The 23323-nt window shown below is 39.0% G+C and overlaps 1 protein-coding gene across 4 annotated transcripts in view; it reads left to right on the forward strand.

Annotated features, from left to right (window-relative positions):
• Nucleotides 1-23323, forward strand: part of PRKDC (protein kinase, DNA-activated, catalytic subunit) — a 241144-nt gene that overhangs the window by 141140 nt on the left and 76681 nt on the right. For all 4 annotated transcript variants that reach the window (XM_044245625.1, XM_044245626.1, XM_044245629.1 and 1 more), the window contains 11 exons: nt 2380-2523; nt 5266-5417; nt 6015-6146; nt 7169-7280; nt 9746-9870; nt 9956-10105; nt 11427-11600; nt 12883-12981; nt 14784-14991; nt 16655-16844; nt 18201-18416. In XM_044245625.1, coding sequence (XP_044101560.1) covers nt 2380-2523; nt 5266-5417; nt 6015-6146; nt 7169-7280; nt 9746-9870; nt 9956-10105; nt 11427-11600; nt 12883-12981; nt 14784-14991; nt 16655-16844; nt 18201-18416 — 1702 coding nt within the window. The remainder of the gene's footprint in view (nt 1-2379; nt 2524-5265; nt 5418-6014; nt 6147-7168; nt 7281-9745; nt 9871-9955; nt 10106-11426; nt 11601-12882; nt 12982-14783; nt 14992-16654; nt 16845-18200; nt 18417-23323) is intronic.

Here is a 23323-nt window from a genome sequence, read left to right on the forward strand (position 1 = left end):
AGTTTTAGCAAATTTTTGGTGGAGTCTTTCAGGTTTTCTATAAAGTATCGTGTAATCTGCAAATAATGAAAGTTTGACTTCTTCCTTGCTAGTGTGGATCACTTTTATTCATTTTTGTTGTCTGATTGCTGTAGCTAGGACTTCCAGTACAGTATTAAATAACAGTGGTAAGAGTGAATATCCCTGTCTTGTTCCCAACCATAGATGAAAAGTTCTGTTTTCCCCACTGAGGATGATATTAGTTGTGGGTTTTTCATAGATTTCCTTTATGATGTTGAGGTATGTATCTTCTAAACCTACTTTGTTAAGGGTTTTTATCATGAAGGGATGTTGTACTTTACAAATGCTTTTTCTGCACCTATTGAAAGGATTTTCTTTTATTATTGTGGTATGTCACATTGATTGACTTGAGAATATTGAACCACCCTGCAGTCCAGAAATATATCCCACTTGATCATGGTGAATGATTCTTATAAAGTACTATTGAATTCATCTTTCTGGTATTTGACTGAGAATTTTAACATCCATGTTCATTAGGTATTTGGCCTATAATGCTCTTTTTAAAGGGTCTTTGGTTTGGGTTAAAATTTCAACTTTAATTTATTGGTTATACAGATCTTCCTTGACTTATGATGAGGTTATATCCCAATAAACCCATCATAAGTTGAAACTATTGTAAGTTGAAAATGCTTGTAGTACACTTAATTTGCCAAACATCATAGCTTAACTTCACCTACCTTAAAAGTGCTTAGAGCACTTATGTCAGCCTATAGTTGGGCAGAATCATACACAAAGCCTATTTTATAATGAAGTGCTGAATATCTCAGGTAATTTAATGAATGCCGTACTCAAAGTGAAAACCAGAACAGATGTATGAGTGTAGTTTAGTTTTAAGTATGTCATTTGTTCACCCTTGTGATAGCATAGCTGACTGGGAGCTGTGGGTGCTGCTTGCCCCTGTGCTTCTTTGAAGTATCATCCCATACATTACAAGCTCAGGAAAAGATTCAAATTCAAAATACAGTTTCTACTGAAAGCATATTGCTTTCACAGCATCATAAAGTCCAAAAATCCTAAGGTGAACCATCATAACGCAGGAACTGTCTGTAATTTAATAATAAAGTTTGTATTTGTAAATTATAAATAACCCGTAAATGTACATGGAGAGCGTTCAGACTTTTTTTGTTTATGGGGTTCTTAAACAAAAAAAGATTTGAGAACACGCAGATTTAAGTTGTGAGAGAATCTCTGAGGAAGCATATTTAGTAAAAAAATAAAGCAGCAAAGATTAAGAAGCTAGGTAGCTTGAATTATGATTTAGTCCGTTCTTTTGCATCAAAGTAACTTTCTCTTGAAATTTCTAAAATAAACTAAATGGAATTTAGGATATAGATACATATTATTTAGATTTCATAGATCTTGGGCAAATGAAGTCTGTAACACAGTGACTTCTATAAGAAGAAATGAAAAAAAAATTAGCTACATGCACCTAATTTTTGTGTTCTTATTTTCCATATATCCTATGCGTTTGCATAAAATAACAGTAGAATTCTCTGGAGCTGCATATTATTCAGATGGAACAAGATAGATATAGAATACTTTCATTTTGATTTCTAAGAGGGTAGGGATATCACGTTTTCAACAAAGAAAAGATCAGTAATCCATTTCCCTCTGATTGTGGTTTCAGGGTCCCAGGAGAAGAGAATTCAACAGAGAATCTGATCTGATTAAGCAGATTCTGCTGGAATTTCATCTGTTTCAGATTTAGGTCAAGTCATAATAAATTTAGCTGTTGGAGGATATATTCTTTTTTATTTTAAGATTTTTATTTATTTTAGGCAGAGATACAGAGATGGAGCATGAGCGGGGGCTGGGGGGAAGGGAAAGGGAGAAAGAGAATCTTAAGCATACTCCATGCTGAGCACAGAGCCCGACATAGGGCTCTAACCCAGGACCCTGAGATCATGACCTGAACTAAAATTAAGAGTCCTATGCTTGGGGCACCTTGGTGGCTCAGTGCATTAAGCCTCTGCCTTCAGCTCAGGTCATGATCTCAGGATCCTGAGATCAAGCCCCACATCAGGCTCTCTGCTCAGCAGGGAGCCTGCTTCCCCCCATCTCTCTGCCTGCCTCTCTGCCTGCTTGTGGTCTCTCTCTCTGTGTCAGATAAATAAATAAAATTAAAAAAAAAAAAAAAAGAGTCCTAAGCTTAACTAACTGAGCCATCTAGGTACCCCTGGAAGATAGATTCTTAAATTAATATTTTGGTTATTCAAAACAATTTTTTGATATTTTTGATATCAAATTTTGATATTTTTGATATCAAATTTTGATATCAGATATCAAATACTGATATTTGACTTTTAAATTCTCTTGTAGGTCTTTCGCCCTTATGCAAAGTACTGGCTAAGTCCCTTGCTGCAGCTGGTGGTTTCTGAAAATAATGGAGGCAGAGGAATTCACTATATGGTGGTTGAGATCGTGGTTACTGTTCTTTCGTGGACAGGATTAGCTACTCCTGTGGTAAGAATGGCTATATCTTTTATGTAGTACTATCAGTCTCTTGCCGATATCATAAATGGAATATGTGACAAATAAAATAAACGTCTCTTAATGATAAAAGTTATTTTTAGCATTAATTGTCGTATTGTTGTGGTGCTGCTCTACTAAATAGCTTCATTCTGCTTTAGTTCTGTTTTCTTTTTTGTCTACTTTTGATAATTCCTCTGACTTTGCTTTTATTTTTAAGCTATCAAATGTTTGTTTTGTTTGTTGCTTTTCTCAGAGCTTGGAAACTAGACAACTGATTTATTAAAAAATAAGTGTGAAATAAATATCAATGAGCCCTGAATATGGGGTCCTGAAAAATTCTGCTAAAACTAACATCCCTGGATTTTTTGGCATTTGTTTTGCCAGCTTACTTTCTTCCCTAGTATTATCTCTGGCCCAGTAATGGTTAAGATTGCCCCAAAAAAGTGGGTACCAGGTGAATGATGCTGTGTCATACTGAAGCACTCTTGTGGCTTCCCCCAGTACAGATTCTTGTGTGCTAGAGCTTTGCCCATCACTTAAAAACTTTAGTACAAAAGGTTTCATGTAGTAGTATCCTGGGAACATTCCTTAATAAACATAATATATGGATATAGAGTTTTTTACATGTGTCTATATCTGATTGTGCCTATCTTAGTTCACAGTAAACCAAATTTAGATTTCTTAGCTTTATGTTTTTGGGGTTTGTATTTTTTTTTTAAGATTTTATTTATTTATTTGACAGAGAGAGAGATCACAAGTAGGCAGAGAGGCAGGCAGTGAGAGAGGGGGAAGCAGGCTCCCTCCTGAGCGGAGAGCCTGCCGATGTGGGGCTCGATCACAGGACCCTGGGATCATGACCTGAGCTGAAGGCAGAGAGGCTTTAACCCACTGAGCCACCCAGGCACCCGATTTCTTAGCTTTAATGTGATAAAATAATCTATACTCTGCTAATAACGTGAAAAAATTGTTAGATTGTATATAGTTTAACTTAGGAGCCACTGGGAAAGATTGAGTTAAATGTCAGGTGCTTGTCTGAGCTTGAAAGAGCTGAACCGCTAGGTGTCACAATAGCTGCATAAAGCAATAGTGAGTCAGAGTGAAAATCAAGTGAAACCTTTGATCATTTATTGTGGTAGTACAAGCAAGAGGCTAAAGTCAGGAAGTGTTGACTCCCCGTCTGTTTCCCCCATGGAGCATTGCAATATGCATCTGATCAAGGGTCAGGTGGATTAGTACAGATCTGGGTGTTATCTTACTGTTGAGGGGGCCCTGAATTAAAGGCTCAGAAGTTTTATGGGATCCTGGAGTTGAGAGGAAGGTGAGGGGGAAGGGATGGGAGTAGAAAAGCACTGGAGACTGAATCAGAGAGGGGAAAAATGTTTTCAGAGTTGCCCTTCCTCCCTATAAGAAGGTCTCAGTAGAAACCCCTAAAGAAGATAAAAAGACTAAGGAATGAAGGTGCCTAGACTAGGAATGCATAGATATGACACAGCATCACCGCTCTGGAGGGTATGGGTCATGGATGGCTAAGGGTCTAACTGTAGCTACCCTTGGAGACTGCAGAGCACTGGCTGTGTTCCAGCCTGGTACATGAGGCCTGCCAGGTAAAGCCTTTTATACTGCCTGTGGTTGGAACTGAAAAATCACTCACAGGTTTTTCATTAGAAGCCAGAAGCCTCAGTAGACTGGTGGATTTCTTTTATAAATGGACTTTTGGATTAAAAAAATGTTTTTCCCAGCATTCCATGCTCATGGATTGGAAAAACAAACATTGTTAAAATGTCTCTACTACCCAAAGCAGTCTCCACATTTAATGCAATCCCTATTGTATTAAACAGTGCACAGTCCTAAAATTTGTATGGAACCACAAAAGACCCTGAATAGCCAAAGTAGTTCTGAAAAAGAAAAACAAAACTGGAGGCATCACAGTCCTGGACTTTAAGCTCTTTTACAAATCTTTAATCATCAAGATCTAAATGCAAATCATGCATTTAGATCAATTAGAATAAAGAACTCCAAAATGGATCCACAGCTATACAGTCAACTAATCTTCGACAAAGCAGGAAAGAATATACAATAGAAAAAAGGACGGGTGCCTGGGTGGCTCAGTGGGCTAAGCCTCTGCCTTTGGCTCAGGTCATGATCTCAGCGTCCTGGGATCAAGCCCTGCTTTGAGCTCTCTGCTCAGCAGGGAGCCTGCTTCCGCTTTTCTCTCTCTGCCTGCCTCTCTGCCTACTTATAATCCCTCTTTCTCTGTTAAATAAATAAATAAAATCTTTAAAAAAAATAAATAAATAAATGAAAAAATGCTTTTGCTAAGTGAAGTAAGTCTGTCAGAGAAAGACAATTATCAGATGGTTTCATTCATACGTGGAACATAAGGAATAGTGAGGAGGACCACAGGGGAAGGGAAGGAAAACTGAATGGGAAGAAATCAGAGAGTGAGACAAACCATGAAGAGGACTCTGGACTCCAGGAAGCAAACTGAGGGTTACAGAAGAGAGGAGGGTGAGAAAATGGGGTAGCAGGGTGTTGAGTATTAAGGAGGGCATGTGTGGTGATAAGCAGTGGATGTTATACCAGCTAATGAATTGTTGAACAGTACATCAAAAACCAATGATGTATCATATGTTAGCTAATTGAAAATAATAAAAAATACTTAAAAAGATTTTTTTTAAAGTGCTTTTCTAGAATGGAATGCTATATATTAATATAGTTTCTCTGTCTTTTTAGGGTGTCCCTAAAGATGAAGTGTTGGCAAATCGATTGCTTCATTTCCTAATGGAACATGTTTTTCATCAAAAAAGAGCTGTGTTTAGACATAACCTTGAAATTATAAAAACCCTTGTTGAATGCTGGAAGGATTGTTTATCTGTCCCTTACAGGTATATATTTACTAGATATTACAGTATCATTTATACATCTTTAAAATATAGCTAGTGAAATTTAATTACTTGAAATGATAGAAAATGGAAAATAATTTGAAATCACATCCTTTGTAAGAATGTAATATTGCTACTAGTAAGATTACAACCTCTGAAGTTTACTAGAAGCATCTCTGTGCAGAAAGATTCCTCCAGGTGGGCCCTGCTCCATCTCCCAGCTCACCTCTGGCTTTTCTAGCACACTGGGCATGTGGGATACCCTCTGCTTCTCAGTCTCCCAGCCCAGGGATAGACTGTAAGACTTTTCTTTGATTCCTTTTAGCACAGCCTGAGGCAAGCTAAAACTTTCAAGGTTTCAGTATCAACTAAGGGAGAATTGGGGCAAATAATTAGATCATAAGAAATAGAGACCTGTCTGTGTTACACAGCTAGAATAACCTGAATGCATACAAAGAGGGTATTAGCAAGAAGGGTGTTAGATGTGGGGAAAGACAAAGTATTTCTTACCCCGAAAATTATGCATAGAAAATTTTAAATCTTTTTGCTGCTTATTTACTATATGATAACCTATACATATTCTTTATGCTTATGTTTCAGGTTAATATTTGAGAAGTTTTCCAATAAAGATCCCAATTCTAAAGACAATTCAGTAGGAATTCAATTATTAGGCATTGTAATAGCCAATAATTTGCCTCCATATGACCCAAAATGTGGCATAGAGAGCATAAAGTGAGTATCGAGGAGTTTTGGCTTTGCTTCTTTTTCATGTTAAAGTATAGATGAATTGGACTGACAGACTGGAGTGTGGTCTAATTTTGATAAACGTAAGGACCTAGACCCATGTTAAAAATATTTCTGCTGAGGGGCACCTGGGTGGCTCAGTGGGTTAAAGCCTCTGCCTTCAGCTCAGGTCATGATCCCAGGGTCCTGGGATTCAGCCTCGCATCGGGCTCTCTGCTCAGCGGGGAGCCTGCTTCTCCCTCTCTCTCTGCCTGCCTCTCTGTGTACTTGTGATCTCTGTCAAATAAATAAATAAAATCTTTAAAAAATACATTTCTACTGAAATTTAAGTAGTTGGGGTTAGAGGTCATTTGGGAGAAGATTGTGAATGGGACTGTGAAAGGGAGAAGAGTGAATGGGGAAAGTTAAGTTTTTCTTTCTTATTTTCCATACTCATATTTTTAGCATTTGCCCTGAAAGCAACACAAACTCTGTGGGACCATTTGACTGGATCATGACCTGAAAGGGATGCCTGGATGTTGTGCTGCCCTGTCTCTGTGCTGCCTGTCGCTGTACTTCTGCTGTAGTTGCAGCCTCTACTCCCTCTCTTAGAGCTTTGATCCCCCCAGATGACAACCGAACTGGAGGATAACATGATGTGGCCTCTGGAGTCTGGGGGCACGGCACTGGTGCTCACTCTCCTTCTCACTTTATTGTCCTCTTCTCATAGCAGATGGATTTCAAGAGTTGTCAGTAAATCATGATATTGGATAGTAGCTTTCTTTTTACTACAGTTTTTATAGCATCCAGCATTGTGTTTTGCTTTGACTGCAGCAGGTCCTCTGTGATTGAACTGCGGACTTTAATGTGCCTTCCAGGTCATGATGTCAGAGCCTTAAGTACATCTTCATATATGTTTTCACACAAATAATTTCAATCATGTTTTAATGTGGTACGAGGACTAAAGTTACTATATTTTTATGTCAACAGAATGTATTATGATGCATATTTATTTTCTGTATTTGTAACAGATACTTTCAAGCTTTGGTCAGTAATATGTCCTTTGTAAAATATAAAGAAGTGTATGTGGCAGCAGCAGAAGTTCTAGGACTTATTCTTCAATATATTACCAAGAAAGAAAATGTGAGTACGTTACACAATTTTAAATAAATATTTCTTTTCCAGTTTTCCAGTAATACTTGTTACTTACAGCCAAAGTGGCCATCCATTAATATTTTACTCTTTCCTATTGTATACAATGCGCAGGGTTGGTTTTTTTTTTTTCAGACTTTATTTATTTATTTGTCAGAGAGAGCACGCACAATCGGGGAACGGCAGACAGAGGGAGAAGCAGGTAAGCAAGGAGCTGGCTGCGGGACTCAGTTCCAGGATCCTGGGATGAGGATATGAGCCCAAGGCAGACATTTAAATGACTGAGCCAACCACACATCCCCAGCACTTAGTATTTTTTTAAAGAGGACATAGGATTTTTTTAAACACTTGGAAACTTGGTAAACATTTAAAGATTGGTAGCTTTTTATTTTGAAAGTCAGAATATGAGTACTTAACCAACTTTCATTCCTCTGAAGGTAGTGTCAGAATTTCCTTTTGGAGAAAATTACTCTGTTAGATACTTGCCATGGTTAGTTAGGGCTAAGTTAACTAGTAAAACCCCCTACTTTCATTTTGGGACATTATACGGCTGTCAGACAGGACAGGCCACCTCAGGGAGCTTTCTCAGTCTTGTGTGCCCTGCCCACTTACAGGATTGTGAGAATAACCTAATTGATTCTTTTAGCACAATATACATTCAGAGTACTGTAGTTCTCAAAAGAATGTGATTATTATAAATGTATGTAAAGTTCATGGGCCAGTGCATGGAAATTGCATGTTCTAACTTAACTTGAAAACAGCATAGTAGTGGAATGATGCTTACTGCTACATCCCATGATGCTTACTGTCTTCCCATGGTTAGTAAGTGAGTTGCTGTGTGTTTTGAAGCCTCCAAAACCACTGTTACTCATTGTGATAAGCTGCTCTTGCCAGGTCTCATTGCAGTGTGTCCAGGATGACACAGTTGATCATTCCTCCTGATTCCCTTGGTCTCTGATCTGGTACACACTCTCAGCTCTCTTCCTACTTCCCTGGCAGTTTCCTCTCTCTTCCTTAGCTCCATATTTCCTGGCCACCTCCCTAGCTCTGATATTGGTCCTCTTTTCCTCCCCTGCTCCCCTGTCTACCATCCAGCCTGTGTTTTTGAAAACTGCCTATATGTTCATGATTCTTAACTTTGTACCTCCAGTTCCTATCCTCTCCTGAAGGAAAAGATGGAGAGTGGAAAGTGGGCTACTTTCACTCTCTGGCTGGATGAGGAGAGGTTTAGGGAAGTTGGAGGTCCTGAGGGCACCCAGGGTAACCCAACACAGTGTATTGAAGCCTTGCCCATTTTGCTAGTCAGGCATTTATTTTGTTTAGAAGAAAATTAAGGGAAATAGACCCTTTTAGGGAGATCAGTCTTCACTTATAATTTATTTTAGGGATTACCAGCTATTTTTGTAAAATAAAATTTTAAAATTCAGAACAACCTTATTATTATTACATGATTCTAATATATAGAATCTATAGATTCTAATATATACAGGATATAGTTTACATAATATGCTAAGTTTTCAGTTCAGATGGAGCAAATTATAGCAGATCCCAGGTTTAATCTCTCTTCAATTAAAATCCAAGTTAGAATGATAAACACTTTTGCTGTACATGGTTCTTTTCTGAATATAAAATGGTACTGATTTAGTGTAGAAATTAGAAAACCAGTGAAATATAAAGAAGTCAGTGAGAGTCACTCATATTCTAACTACTGAATTGCTTTTGGCACTTGAGGTGTAGTCTCTAGTCATCAGTATGTGTGAGCATGCACTTGACTTCTCTTGTTCACCCGTATTGTATTCTTTTATAATTTTGGTTATGCACGTTGGGTACTTACTAGCTGGCTCTGGGCTTATGGGGCGCAGCCAGGAACAGGGCAGGCCAAGCCCCTCCCTGTCTCCGGAAGCTAGCATTTGGTGAGGGGAGACCGACCATACACAATCGAATCTATCATGGTAGATAGTAGTATGTGATGAAGAAAGAACAGGATATAGGGAGATAGTGATGGAGTTGGTTGTTTAGATAAATTTGCATGAAAATTATGGTTTATGTGAATATTTGACCAGAGATGTGAACACTGGCATCATAAAGTCTGCTTACACGGGATTTAGTCACTGATTTCAGTTCAGCTTCTCAAATGACTTGTTAGCAGTATTTCAGGTGTCAGAAGGAAGCACTAATCTTTATCAACCTACCGTCTGACAGGTGCTAGACACCTCCAGTGGTAGCAGCACAAAGCAGGCGTGTCTATGGCCTGGCTCACCCAAACTCGTAGCCCCAGAACCTCTTGTACCCAGTGGTTATAACAACCTGTGCATGCTCTTGGCGCTATACCCTGTGAACACCTTTACCTTGTAGGTGATAGCATTGAACACCTTCCTTGGGTTCATTAACTATTCAAATCTGTAACCAACATTAGTTTCCACCTTTGTGAATTTGAAAAAAACTTAATTTTTCAGGTATTGGAGGAGTTGGTGTATGAACTGATCATAAAGCAGTTGAAGCAACATCAGAATACGATGGAGGACAAATTTATTGTGTGCTTGAATAAAGCCGTGAAGAACTTTCCTCCTCTTGCCGATAGGTAAGATGTCAGTTGTGGTGAATGTCCTATTGCAGGAGAGGATCTGCAACTGTCCTGTCACTCATTGGCCATGTCCACTGGTTAGGTTTATGAACACCGTGTTCTTCCTGCTGCCAAAATTTCACGGCGTAATGAAGACCCTCTGTCTGGAGGTGGTGTTGTGTCGTGCGGAGGAAATAACAGATCTCTATTTACAGTTGAAGAGCAAGGATTTCATTCAAGTCATGAGACACAGGTAAGTGTGAGGCTAGCCCTTTATTCTCAGAGGCAGATGGCTCTAAATTTTTGATTTGTTCAGCTATCTCCTTCAACTCAGAACTCGTAGGCTTTCATTAAATTTGTATTTGTTAAATTTTAATCAGAATAAAAGGTTGTGGCGCCTGACCGTCCTGCCTCTGCTAGCCTGGCACTTTGGGGAAGCCACATCTCAAGCATTTTCTAAGGCTCTTCTCAGATTTAAAATGCATGGTTTTGAATTCTGTACCCATTTTGCCAACTCAGAGGCTTCCATTATTTGTTAAAATTGTTCATTTATTTTCACATTATACTATTAAAATGAATATTAAAAGATGCTTTTGATCACTTACAATATTTCTATCTCTCTGTACTCTCTTCTAGTCTTGTCTGTATACATATTTTTTTTACATAGGGATAAATTATTGATAAATGCCAATAACAAAGAGTATATGTTGTTGTGTTGTAGTATCCTTCATTACTCAGTGCCTACTGTGTATAAAGCATTAAGCTGGGTGCTTTAAGGAAGAAAAGATACATAAAACAGGTGTGCACCTTATCTGGGGTCCAGACTAACCTTAACTTGCTTCTGACCTGCCAGGTAGCCTAGCACTTGAAATCATTTTTTCAAAATGTGAAATCCTTTTTATTCACTTTATTTTATTTGACATTTTGGTTTTTTTTTTTTTTAATGAACTTTTATTTTGGAATAACTATTTATAGAGTATTTGAAAAATAATACACAAAGTTCCCACATAACTCTTCATCCAGTTTTTCCATGTCACATAATCATCGTACATTTGTCAAAACTAAGGAACTAACTTCTGTACATTAATTTTTTTTTTTTTAAAGATTTTATTTATTTATTTGACAGAGAGAAATCACAAGTAGACAGAGAGGCAGGCAGAGAGAGAGAGAGGGAAGCAGGCTCCCTGCTGAGCAGAGAGCCCGATGCGGGACTCGATCCCAGGACGCTGAGATCATGACCTGAGCCGAAGGCAGCGGCTTAACCCACTGAGCCACCCAGGCTCCCCCCTGTACATTAATGTTAACTAAATCAGACTTTATTTGACTTTTACCAGTTTTCCCACTAATGTTCCTTTTTCTGTTCTAGGATCCAATCCAGGATATGGATTAATGAATTTAGTTTAGTTATTTGTAATACTCTAGCTTGTGGTAATTTTTTTAGATGTAATTTTTATGTTCCCATTGTAATAAATTTTGAAATACAGAACAGCACAAAGAAGAAAATGTTACCTGTAATATCTGAAAGTATAATTTGTTAAATTAGTGTGTTTTAAAAAAAAACTCTCTTGTTACAGAGATGATGAAAGACAGAAAGTGTGTTTGGACATAATTTATACAATGATGGCAAAATTGAAACCTGTAGAACTCCGAGAACTTCTGAATCCTGTTGTAGAATTCATTTCTCATCCTTCTCCAGTATGCAGGGAACAAATGTATAACATTCTAATGTGGGTTCATGACAATTACCGGTAAGGTTTACATTAATTTTTTTTTTTTTTTTTTTTTGGAGGGGATGTCTGGAGGGGCAGAAAGAAAGGGAGAGCAAGAGTCTTTTTTTTTTTTTTTTTTTTTTTTTAAGATTTTATTTATTTATTTGACAGAGAGAGATCACAAGCAGGCAGAGAGGCAGGCAGAGAGAGAGGAGGAAGCAGGCTCCCTTCCGAGCAGAGAGCCCGACTCGGGGCTTGATCCCAGGACCCCGAGATCACGACCTGAGCGGAAGGCAGCGGCTTAACCCACTGAGTCACCCAGGCGCCCCAGGAGAGCAAGAGTCTTAAGCAGATGCCACAACTAGCATGGAGCCCGACATGGGGTTCACTATCACGACCCTGAGATCATGACCTGAGCCAAAATCAAGAGTTTGACACTTTACTGACTGAGCTACCCAGGCATCCCACTACATTAACATTTTATATTACTAATTTTTAAGGGGGCATTTGGATGCTTATAGCAATCTGAAACAGATTATAATAATAAAATATTTTTAAACATATAATTAAAACAAGTTTATTTTAGGATATTGACATGTATCCTTTTTTTTTTTTTAACTCCTTTTATGTACCTGTGGGAAGTCAGAGAGTGCAATTACTGGTTGAGTTAATAGTGTAATTTGTTTTTATAGTTATCCCTCTAAAATTTGACAAAATTAAGGAAGTGAACTCTGGGATGCCTTCATCCTACAGGACTTCCATCACCCCACTTCTTGTAGGGTGTGAGCCTGTCCTAGGACCTCTTAGCATTCACAGGGAGCCTCTGCAGCCCTGCTCCCATTACCCACCCCCTCTGCCCTGTGTACCTGAGCCCTATCACATTGCAGGTAGGGTGGTGACAGGCACTTGGATAGGCTTGCAGAGGCCCTAAAGGAGGGTGTCAGGGTACATACGCATGAAGGTAAGTTCTGCTGTGATTTGGGAAGTTAAAGTACCACAGGAAAGGCCAGTTTTTTTTTTTCTTTTTTCTTTTTTTTTTTTTTTTTTAAGATTTTATTTATTTATTTGAGAGAGAGAGCGCATGAGAAGGGGAAGGGTCAGAGGGAGAAGTAGACTCCCTCCTGAGCAGGGAGCCAGATGCAGGACTCAATCCCAGGACTCCAGGATCATGACCTGAGTCAAAGGCAGTTGCTTCACCAACTGAGCCACCCAGGTGCCCAGAAAGGCCAGATTATTTAGCTTTCATTCTGGATGGTGTTACTGGGATTGAACAAAGTGATGGAAGACAATGTTAATGTTTTGTCATTTTTTTTTTTCTCAGAGATCCAGAAAGTCAAGCAGATGATGAGTCTCGGGAAGTATTTAAGTTGGCAAAAGATGTATTGATTCAAGGGCTGATCGATGAGAATGCTGGGCTTCAGTATGTGCTCCTCCTGGAATACTTGGGCCAGGACAAATAAATTTAGGGATATTTCTTTCTAGATTGACACTGAGTATTTTTCAGCAGTTTTAGAATTATGTTTATAGTATTAGCATTTTCTTTGCTTTCTCCATTCATAGTGTTCAATAAAAAGGTATTTTAATATTAAGACTTAAAAATCCTGACAAGTTATTTTAAATATAAATAACTCTTTAAAAAGTGGTATGAATAAATCTTTCTCTGCTCATGCTGTGAATCAGTGTCTTAAAATGAAAAGATCTATAATGATGATTATGTTTCTCATTTAACTCAAATAGTTGAAATCACACTATACATATTAATATTAAGTGAAATGTTTGAAACTTTAGAAATAGGAGAAAACTATAATATTAATTATATAGGGAAATAAAACATGATTACTATTTTCTGTCGGGTTTGGCCAGCAAAGCCTGATATGGTGAATGAAAGGATTATTCCCAACACCTTCGCAGGAGAAAGGAGAGGCCTGAAGGCCAGATGCTCTAGTGGTGAAAGGCCTTGAGCCAAGCTTTGTCTCTGCTTTTATTGTGAGTTTAATTAATAAACCGTGTGCAAGGCAAGGAGCCTGTGAAGTACGTGACCACTACAGGTGCCTGTATTTTAAACCCCACTCCCTGGATGAGACCCATGAGCTGAAGTAAGAATCCACCTGCATTCAGCCAAGAAACTTCAGACGAGACCCAGCATCTAGGCACTCCTCTTTTGCTTTTCAATTAGTCTCATCCAGGGAGGTTTATACAAGTCAGGTTTTATCCATCCAAACACTATGAATCCCCACAGTGTTCCTCTAAAATGCCTACCCTATTAGTTTTATGAGTGTTTTATCAAGTACTAATTATATAAGAAGGGGTATAAGCTTTTTGTACGGTTCTATATTTCAATTTTCCATTCTAAATTTTACTTGGATTTCAAAAGCATTCATAAATTGTAAAACCCAACCTGTTTTTGTATTTTTTTAAGTAGGGGGAAGGGCAGAGGAAGAGAGAGAGAATCACACTATGTGGAGCCCAGTGTGGGCTTTGATCTCATAACCCCGAGATCATAACCTGCAATCAAGAGTCAGACTCTTCATCAACTGAGTCACCAGGTGCCCTAAGCCTAACCTGGTTTTTAAGTAGTTCAAGTTGTGAATAGTTTATGGCAGTAATTTTTGGAGTGAATTGTTTTAGCAAGGCAGTGAAGGAATACATAAAATTTCTTAAGGTGTTTTCTCAATTTCCAGATAGTTAATATTATATACTCATCATTGAAGATTCCCCAGGCAGTAGAGATGAGAAAAAAATCATCCAGTTTTGGGGCACCTGGGTGGCTCAGTGGGTTAATTCTCTGCCTTCGGTGCAGGTCATGGTCTCAGGGTCCTGGAATCGAGCCCCACATCGGGCTCTGATCAGCAGAGACCTGCTTCTGCTTCTCCCTCCCGCCCCCCCTCCCCCGCCACCAGCCTCTCTGCCTGCCTTTGATCTCTCTCTGTGTCAAATAAATAAATAAAATCTTAAAAGAAAAAAAGACCCTTAAAAAAAAAATCATCCAGTTTTTAACCTCACCTCTTGTTAAATATGCTAAGGTTTTGGAATATTCCCTTCCTTCAATGCATATTATTGCTCATAACTCAGATTAAACTCCTTATACAATTTTGGATGTGGTTTTCCTCTATGTAAAGTTTTATAGTGATGACAGACTGCCTTCTCCACATGACACAATGTGTAGGACTTTCTTATTTGCCAATATCTGAGAAATACGCTTCTTTCCTCTCTGCTTTTCAGATTAATTATTCGAAATTTCTGGAGCCATGAGACTAGATTACCTTCAAATATCTTGGACCGACTGTTGGCACTAAATTCCTTATATTCTCCAAAGATAGAAATGCACTTTTTAAGTTTAGCAACAGATTTTCTGCTTGAAATGACCAGCATGAGCCCAGATTATCCAAACCCTGTGTTTGAGCATCCTCTGTCAGAATGTGAATTTCAGGTGAAGTACTTATCTCTGTAATAATAAATTTTATAAGCTTTTCCTGTCTTTTTGTCAACATTTTCTAAGAGTTAAACTGGCTTTTATTGAGATATTAATGATGTATGACATATTAGTTTCAGGTATACAACATAATGATTTGATATTTGTTTGTATTGTGAGATGATTACCATAGTAAGCCTAGTTAACATCCATCACCACATAGTTAACAAATATTTTTTCCTTGTGATGAGAATTTTTAACATCTATTCTCTTAGCAACTTTCAAATATATAATACAGTATTATTAACTGTAGTTACCATGCTATGCATTTTACCTCCATGACTTACTTATTTTTTAACTGGAAGTTTATACCTTTTGACCCCCTTCACCCATGTTCCCTCCTCCTGCCACCCCTCCTCCCTGTCCTCTGTCTCTGGCAATCACCAGTTTGTTCTCTGTATCTTTTTCAGTTCAATTTGTTTTGTTTTGGTGTTGTTAGATTCCACATGTAAGTGAGATCGTGTGGTATTTGCCTTTTTCTGTCTAACGTATTTCACTTAGCACAATGCCCTCAAGGTCCATCCATGTTATCAAAGATGGCAAATTTCCTTCTTTTTTGTGATTCAATAATATTCCATTGCATATGTGTGTACACACACACACATCACATCTTCTTTATCCATTCTTCCATCGATAGACACTGAAGTTGCTTCCATTTCTTGGTTATTATGAAAATTGCTGCAGTGAACATAGAGGTGCATATATCTTTTTGAGTTAGTGTTTTGTTTCTTTTGGATAAATACCCAGAATTAGAATAGCTAGATCATATTGTATTTATAATTTTAATATTTTGAGGACCTCTGTACTGTTTTCCTTAGTGTTTGCATCAATTTATAGTCTCACCAATAGTGCTTGAGGGTTTCCTCTTCTCCACATCCTTGCCAACAGTTGTCATTTTTTGTCTTTTTGATGAGAGCCACCTGACATATGTAAGGTGATGTCTCATTGTGATTTCGTTTTGTGTTTCTCTGATGATTAGTTGTACTGGGCTTCTTATTTTACTTGGATTACTTACACGTTCCTTTCTGAAACACATTTGTTTCAGCCTCATATGCTCACACTCTCTTGACATGCTCACACTTGTTCCCCTTTCATCCTCCACTTAGATTTTCTTTTCTCCGTAATGGCATCCTCCTCCCCATCCATTTGATAGACACTGAGTTTGCCTCTTCTCCTGGCAGCCTTAACAACCTGTGATGATTTACATTTTTACAGGTGTGCTCACTTCATATCTGCTAGCCTGGCTAGCTTAGCCTGACTGTTTTGCTTGCGCTTCTCCTGTGACTTTCTTAGTGTTGAGCACATAGGGGGACTTTGGAAGGAGCTGAGCCCTTCAGCTTGTTAGTGTTGTGGTGCCACCACTAGGTGTGGCATTAAGCCATTTAATGCATTATGTGAAGGAGGAGAAATACAGTTTTTCCTCCCCCAATACTAGTCACTATTTCTAGATGACGAATAATTATTTAGTTAAAATGTTTAAATTTGGAAAGTTTCTTCAGCTGTTTTCCACAGAAATACATGAAATTATGTATTTACTGATAGTAGCAATGAATTTTAATAAAAATATTTCAGTGTTGCTAAAGAAGGACCATTATTTCATTTGGAACTCTCTTACATGCAGGAATATACCATTGATTCTGACTGGCGTTTCCGAAGTACTATTTTCACTCCAATGTTTATTGAGACTCAGGCCTCCCAAAGTGCTCTCCAAACCCGGACCCAGGAGGGATCCCTCCCATTTCAAGGGGTGATGGCTAGGCAGATACGGGCCACCCAACAACAGTATGACTTCACACCTACACAAACCGCAGGTAACTATCACACCTGAACACCTGCCTGCTCTGCACAAGGCAATATGATCTGTGGAAGTGGCTTCCACTACAAGAACATTGACTCTAAGGGAAGTGAAACAATAATAGAAAAAAGTGATAAGAACCACAGAAAAGATAGGTCAGTCAAAGGAGAAAAGCATTGGGATTCCAAGAGTCATCAAATTCTTTGAGTTGGAACAGGGAAGGCAGGGGAGGGATGTTGGGGACCTGGTGTTTAAAGGATATGGAGTTTCTGTTTAAGATGATTGAATATGCTCTGGGGATGAATTGTGGTAATGATTGCCCAACAGTGTGACACCATAGTTCTGTACACTTTTCATGATTAAAATAGTTAATTTGGTGTTCTCTAAATTTTAACACAGTAAAAAACAAAAATAGAAAAGGACTATTCTTGGGGCGCCTGGGTGGCTCAGAGGGTTGAAGCCTCTGCCTTCGGCTGGGGTCATGATCCCAGGGTCCTGGGATCGAGCCCCGCTTCGGGCTCTCTGCTCAGCGGGGAGCCTGATTCCTCCTCTCTCTCTGCCTGCCTCTCTGCCTACTTGTGATCTCTGTCTGTCAAATAAATAAATAAAATATTTAAAAAAAAAAAAAAAAAAGGACTATTCTTGACTAGAAAAAAAGAAAAGTAACAGTACATGTATGTTTTGGTTTGGTTTCACATTTTAAACCCCTTATCTCAAAAGCAAAGTACTAAAGAGCTAAATCAAAATCATTTACTGTGTTTATAGTTTATTAAACTTCTCTTTCCTGAATTGTTCACCTGTTTCCTTTGATCAGAGAAGTACAAGTTGTAGAGTAAAATACCTAAATTATTTCATATAAACATTTCAGATGTTTTTCCTTTATGTAAATTTTTTCATGTTTCATTGTTTCTAGAAGTAGAAATGATTTGAATAATTACCGTGAATATTTTATGACATTATATTAGAAGTCATGAATCTGGAATGAATGAATGAATCTGGAGATACCAGGTGTCATTCCTATAATGATCACAGTGGCTTGAAGGAGCAGATGTGGTGTTTCCTGCTTCACAAATGAGGACACAGGCTCAAACACCTGAGCTGCCTCCGATCACTCACTAATAACCTAGCAGTAAACTGCCTGTTATCTTTCTGCTGTGATGTGGCTGTCTCCCTGGAGGAGTTGTCCCCAGTGACAATGGCAGGGGATTACGTGGAGGCCCCAGGTGCCACAGAATAATGCATCCCTTGTCACACACAGTGTGTCTGGCAGTTGGCAGTGCTCCACCAGGTGCAGTGGTGGGGTGGGGTGGTCTTGGCAGGGTTGGGCAGTGTTAAGCATTCTGTGACATGCTCTGGTCGTGCCTGTTTGTAGATGGCAGAAGCTCCTTTAATTGGCTGACTGGGAGCAGTATTGACCCACTGATGGATTATACAGTCTCCTCATCATCGGATTCCTCATCTTCCTCCTTGCTGTTTGCCCACAAGAGGAGTGAAAAGTTCCAGAGAACACCCTTGAAGTCAGTGGGACCTGATTTTGGGAAAAAAAGACTGGGCCTTCCAGGAGATGAGGTGGATAACAAAACAAAAGGTAAAGTAAGCTTGCTGAAATGTACTTAAAATACATTAATGCAGAGACTTAGATGAAGAAAAGTGCATTTCTGACTGCATTCACATTTCCATGTAACCTTATAAGTCCATTAAAATTTTTTTTAATTTTTTATTTTTTTATTAACATATAATGTATTATTAGCCCCAGGGGTACAGGTCTGTGAATCGTCAGATGTACACACTTCACAGCACTCACCATAGCACACACCTTCCCCAATGTCCATAACCCAACCACCCTCTCCCCCCACCCCCCAGCAACCCTCCCTTTGTTTTGTGAGATTAAGAGTCTCTTGTGGTTTGTCTCCCTCCTGATCCCATCTTGTTTCATTTTTTTCTTCCCTACCCCCCAAGCCAAGCCCCTCACTTTGCTTCTCACATCAGGGAGATCATATGATAATTGTCTTTCTCTGATTGACTTATTTCGCTCAGCATAATATCCTCTAGTTCCATCCACGCCATCGCAAATGGCAAGATTTCATTTCTTTTTTTTTTTTTTTAAATATTTTATTTATTTGACAGAGAGAAATCACAAGTAGACGGAGGCAGGCAGAGAGAGAGAGAGGGAAGCAGGCTCCCTGCTGAGCAGAGAGCCCGATGCGGGACTCAATCCCAGGACCCCGAGATCATGACCTGAGCCGAAGGCAGCGGCTTAACCCACTGAGCCACCCAGGCGCCCAATTTCTTTTGATAAGCCCATTAAAATTTAATTTGGGTGCTCCAGGATGGCTCATCATATAACTCTTCATCTTGGGGTCATGTGTTTGAGCCCCATGTTGGGGGTAGAGCTTACTTAAAAATATAAAATTTAATTCAATAAATATTCAGTACTTACCATGTTGAAAGCCTAGTTTCAGGTGTTCCAGAAAAGCATTGAGTAAATTGGACTCATTCCATTCATTTAGTGACTTTCTGAGCATCAGGGCTTGGTAAAGGCAATAGGTCGGTGATCTTGAGGTGAGGCAGAATTAGTAAGTCTCAGAGAGAGAAAATGAGAGAGTGCCAGGAAGGACCTGGGGAAAAGGCCGACTTTGGGACTAGCCTCTGGAGGCTGGGGTGTGGGAAGGGGGAGGGTAAACAAAGAATGAGGCAGGGAGGTATATATATACAATGGAATACTATGCAGCCATCAAAAGAAATGAAATCTTGCCATTTGCAACAACATGGATGGAACTAGAGCGTATGATGCTTAGGGAAATAAGTCAGGCAGAGAAAGACAACTACCATATGATCTCCCTGATGATGCAACATGGGGGCTTAAGTGGGTAGGAAAAGAATAAATGAAACAAGATGGGACTGGGAGGGAGACAAACCATAAGTGACTCTTAATCTCACAAAACAAACTGAGGGTTGCTGGGGGGAGAGGGGTTGGGAGAAGGAGGGTGGGGTTATGGACATTGGGGAGGGTATGTGCTTTGGTGAGTGCTGTGAAGTGTGTAAACCTGGCGATTCACAGACCTGTACCCCTGGGGATAAAAATGTATGTTTATAAAAAATAAAAAATTTTTAAAAAAAAGAATGAGGCAGGGAGTATGGAGTGGATTTGGGAAGTGGAGGGGACTCAGATCAGCTTAAGATTGTTTAAGGACTTCACAGACCTATACCCCTGGGCCAAATAATATATTATATGTTAATAAAAATAATTAATTTAAAAAAAAGATTGTTTAAGGACTGGTAGGCCTTGTAACGGTCTAGCCTATGGGACACACCCACAGGGAGTAAAGAGCAGATAGCTGGGGATGTGAGCCTGGTGCTTTAGGAGGCAACCAGGGCTTTCTGCAGTGTTCTCTGGATGACCTACTGGGGATCTGCATGGAGCAGCATCTGAGCCTGAGGAGGCCCTGGTGGCCAAGGCAACAGGCACCTCTGATCCCACCACACATCCAGCGTCCTGGTGGGGAAAATGAGGGGAGATGTGTCACGGAGGCTGCAAGGAAGTGCAGGCAGAGCTCAAAGACCAGCGCTGGCTGAAAGGGTGTAACTCAGCTTTTTATGAGAATGGCAACTCTGGAAGTGAGTGAAAGCCCAGAGGAAGAAAATGGAGAAAGTAAAGGTCCTAACAGAACCTTGGAGAAATGCCAACCATTTGAATTTAGATACAAAGAAATAAAATTAGGAGCAAGAATAAATTTCTTTTACTCTTATTTATTTTTTATTAAGTTTTTAAATTCCAGTATAGTTAATGTACAGTGTTATATGAGTTTCAGATGTACAATAATATAGTGATTCAGCAGTTTTATACATCATTACTCAATGCTCATCATGATAAGTGTACCCTTAATCTGCTTCACCTACCTCACTCATCACCCAACCCAACTCCCCTCAGATATGATTTATTTTATTTTATTTTATTTTATTTTATTTTATTTTTAAGTAATCTCTATACCCAATGTGGGGCTCAAACTTACAACCCTGAGATCAGGAGTTGCACACTGTGCTGACTGAACCAGCCAGGTGCCCCTGATACACTTTATTTTAAATGAGTAAGGATAGGGACTCCTGGGTGGCGCAGTTGGTTAAACGACTGCCTCCGGCTCAGGGCGTGATCCTGGAGTCCCGGGATCGAGTCCCACATCAGGCTCTCAGCTCCATGGGGAGTCTGCTTCTCCCTCTGACCTTCTCCTCGCTCATGCTCTCTCTCACTGTCTCTCTCTCTCAAATAAATAAAATAAAATCTTAAAAAAAAAAATAAATAAATAAAAGTTTAAAAAAAAAAAAATAAATGAGTAAGGATAAATTCCTTTAGGAACTAAACACATACATGAAATACTTTCCTCATTTCCAACCACTCTTTTTCACATTTATGTCACAAATCACAAATCAGTGGCCATACATAATTCTGTGAATTTTATGTAGATGACATAAATCTAGCTTCCTTTTGCTCACCATTCTAGGTTTGAAGGGGGCTAATGAGCCCCCTTCTGCTCTGTCTGTTCTACCCCCTGCTTGGTTGCCTCCCACCAGTCTTTCTTTTATATCCTCTTCCTCTGCTGTTTCTCTGCCAGACTGTCATCTGGCCAAAGTACATGGTTCTCTGTCCTTCTGTAACTGACGATGAAAGCTCTGAAGTTAAAACGCAGTCCCAGAATGACTGTTACTTTCCCATGGCTCATTAAGTGTCTTGCTGACCTCAAACCCATGGCACATAATCCTCCCACAGGGTTGTTGAGATGGGCATTTGGGGCAGCCTGCAGTCCAGTTAATACATGATGATTGCCCATGACCCACTCTACTGAAAGGGGAGGAGGCTCAGAAAACAAAGGGGAATGGCTGAGGATCGCAGCATAGTCCACAACTCAAACTGTTGAGCAGTTTTTCCCTGTCTTCATTGACTTTGTATAGAAATTAAGGAGGATAAGAGGTAAAACCTAACTTTTAAACCCTTTTCTTTAAAAGTTTTATATATGAATTTGAAAAAACTCATAGAACTGAGGCAAAATGAATACTGTTAGCTATCCATTTTAATTTGGTTAATATATTTGAATCTCCCCTTGTAGATATAAAATATTTCCCACACTGTCCGTCTTCTTTGTGGGTTATGTATTTTCTTGCCTAAAGAGTAATATTGGGATGTTCATAATTTATGGTGAATTAATCCTTACTGTGATATTATCATTGGCATTTAAAAATGAAATTGTAACCTAATTAAAATATCACTTTTCAACTATTTTAATTCTTCATTACAGTTTCCTTTAGTTATTTGTTATTAGGGTAATACATGCAAGTAGTTAGAAGAGTCAAATACTTTGCCAAAGCTTTCTAGAAGAAATAGCAACCCTCCATACCCATTCCCCAGATTTCAGACGCAACCACTTACACCCTTCTGTACCTCCAGTATTGCTACCCTACCTTTTTTTTTTCTTTCAATATTTGTCATTCTCTTTTGCTTGCGTTATGGACATTGAGGATCTGGCTCCTTCTTGTCCCTCACACACACTCACAATGAATTTTTCCTATGTAGTTTCCTCTTATTTTGACTGCATAAATATTATATCTGTTCAAAGTATAGTGCTACTATGATTATTTTGTATTTCTTGTATAATAATTTTTTCTGGGCATTAATAATTATTTTGGTTTAGATTTCTGCATATGATTACTTGATTTCCTTTGAGTTGTACCATTGTCTTTTACTGTGTCCCAGTACATAAATGTTTTATCTTAAATGAAATCTCTCCTGGAGCTTTTGAGCCACGCTGTTCCAGGCTACTGCTCTTGGGGTGTCTGCTCAGCTATGGTTCAGAGACCACCTCTTCGTCCTGAGGGTCTTTTCACCTCTCTTGGATCCGATTCTTCTTTGGCTTGTTCCATCTTTCTGATGAAGCACTTCTTCATGTAGCTTCCTGAGAAAGGGAGTCAGAAGCCCTAAGCTGTTTTTGGTGCTTTGATGGCAGTCACACCTGCTGGGTATTTTAGCTATAGAATTTTGAGTGTGAACTCATCAGGGTTCCCTAGTACCCAAGGTTGGGTTGGGAAACCTACTGGCATTCATTTTATCGACTCTTTGTTAAGAATTGGTTCTTTGTTAAGAATTGGCAGAACATCTTAGGATCCTTTCTTTTAAATAAATTTTAGGAAATTTCACAAAAAGGTCCTTTGAAGCATGCAGGTCTGTTAGTCCATTTTTCTGGGCATAGGAGGGCCCTTTCAGACTGCTAATGCATTTTCCAGTTTTGCAGTATTTTTTCTTGGATGATTTTGTTGATGATTTCCTCATATCAGTTTTCTTTTTGGAATACAGACCTTATCAGCTCTTAGAATTTTCTTGTTTTTCATCCTTTTTGCTTTGTATTCTGGGAAATCACTTTAACCTATCTTCTAACCTTTACTTTTAAGTTAAATTTTTAGTTTCTATGAACTTTTTATGTTCTCTGAATGCCCTTCCAGTGTTTG

This window comes from Neovison vison, chromosome 4 (genome assembly GCF_020171115.1).
Source record: "Neovison vison isolate M4711 chromosome 4, ASM_NN_V1, whole genome shotgun sequence".
Lineage (NCBI taxonomy): Eukaryota > Metazoa > Chordata > Mammalia > Carnivora > Mustelidae > Neogale > Neogale vison.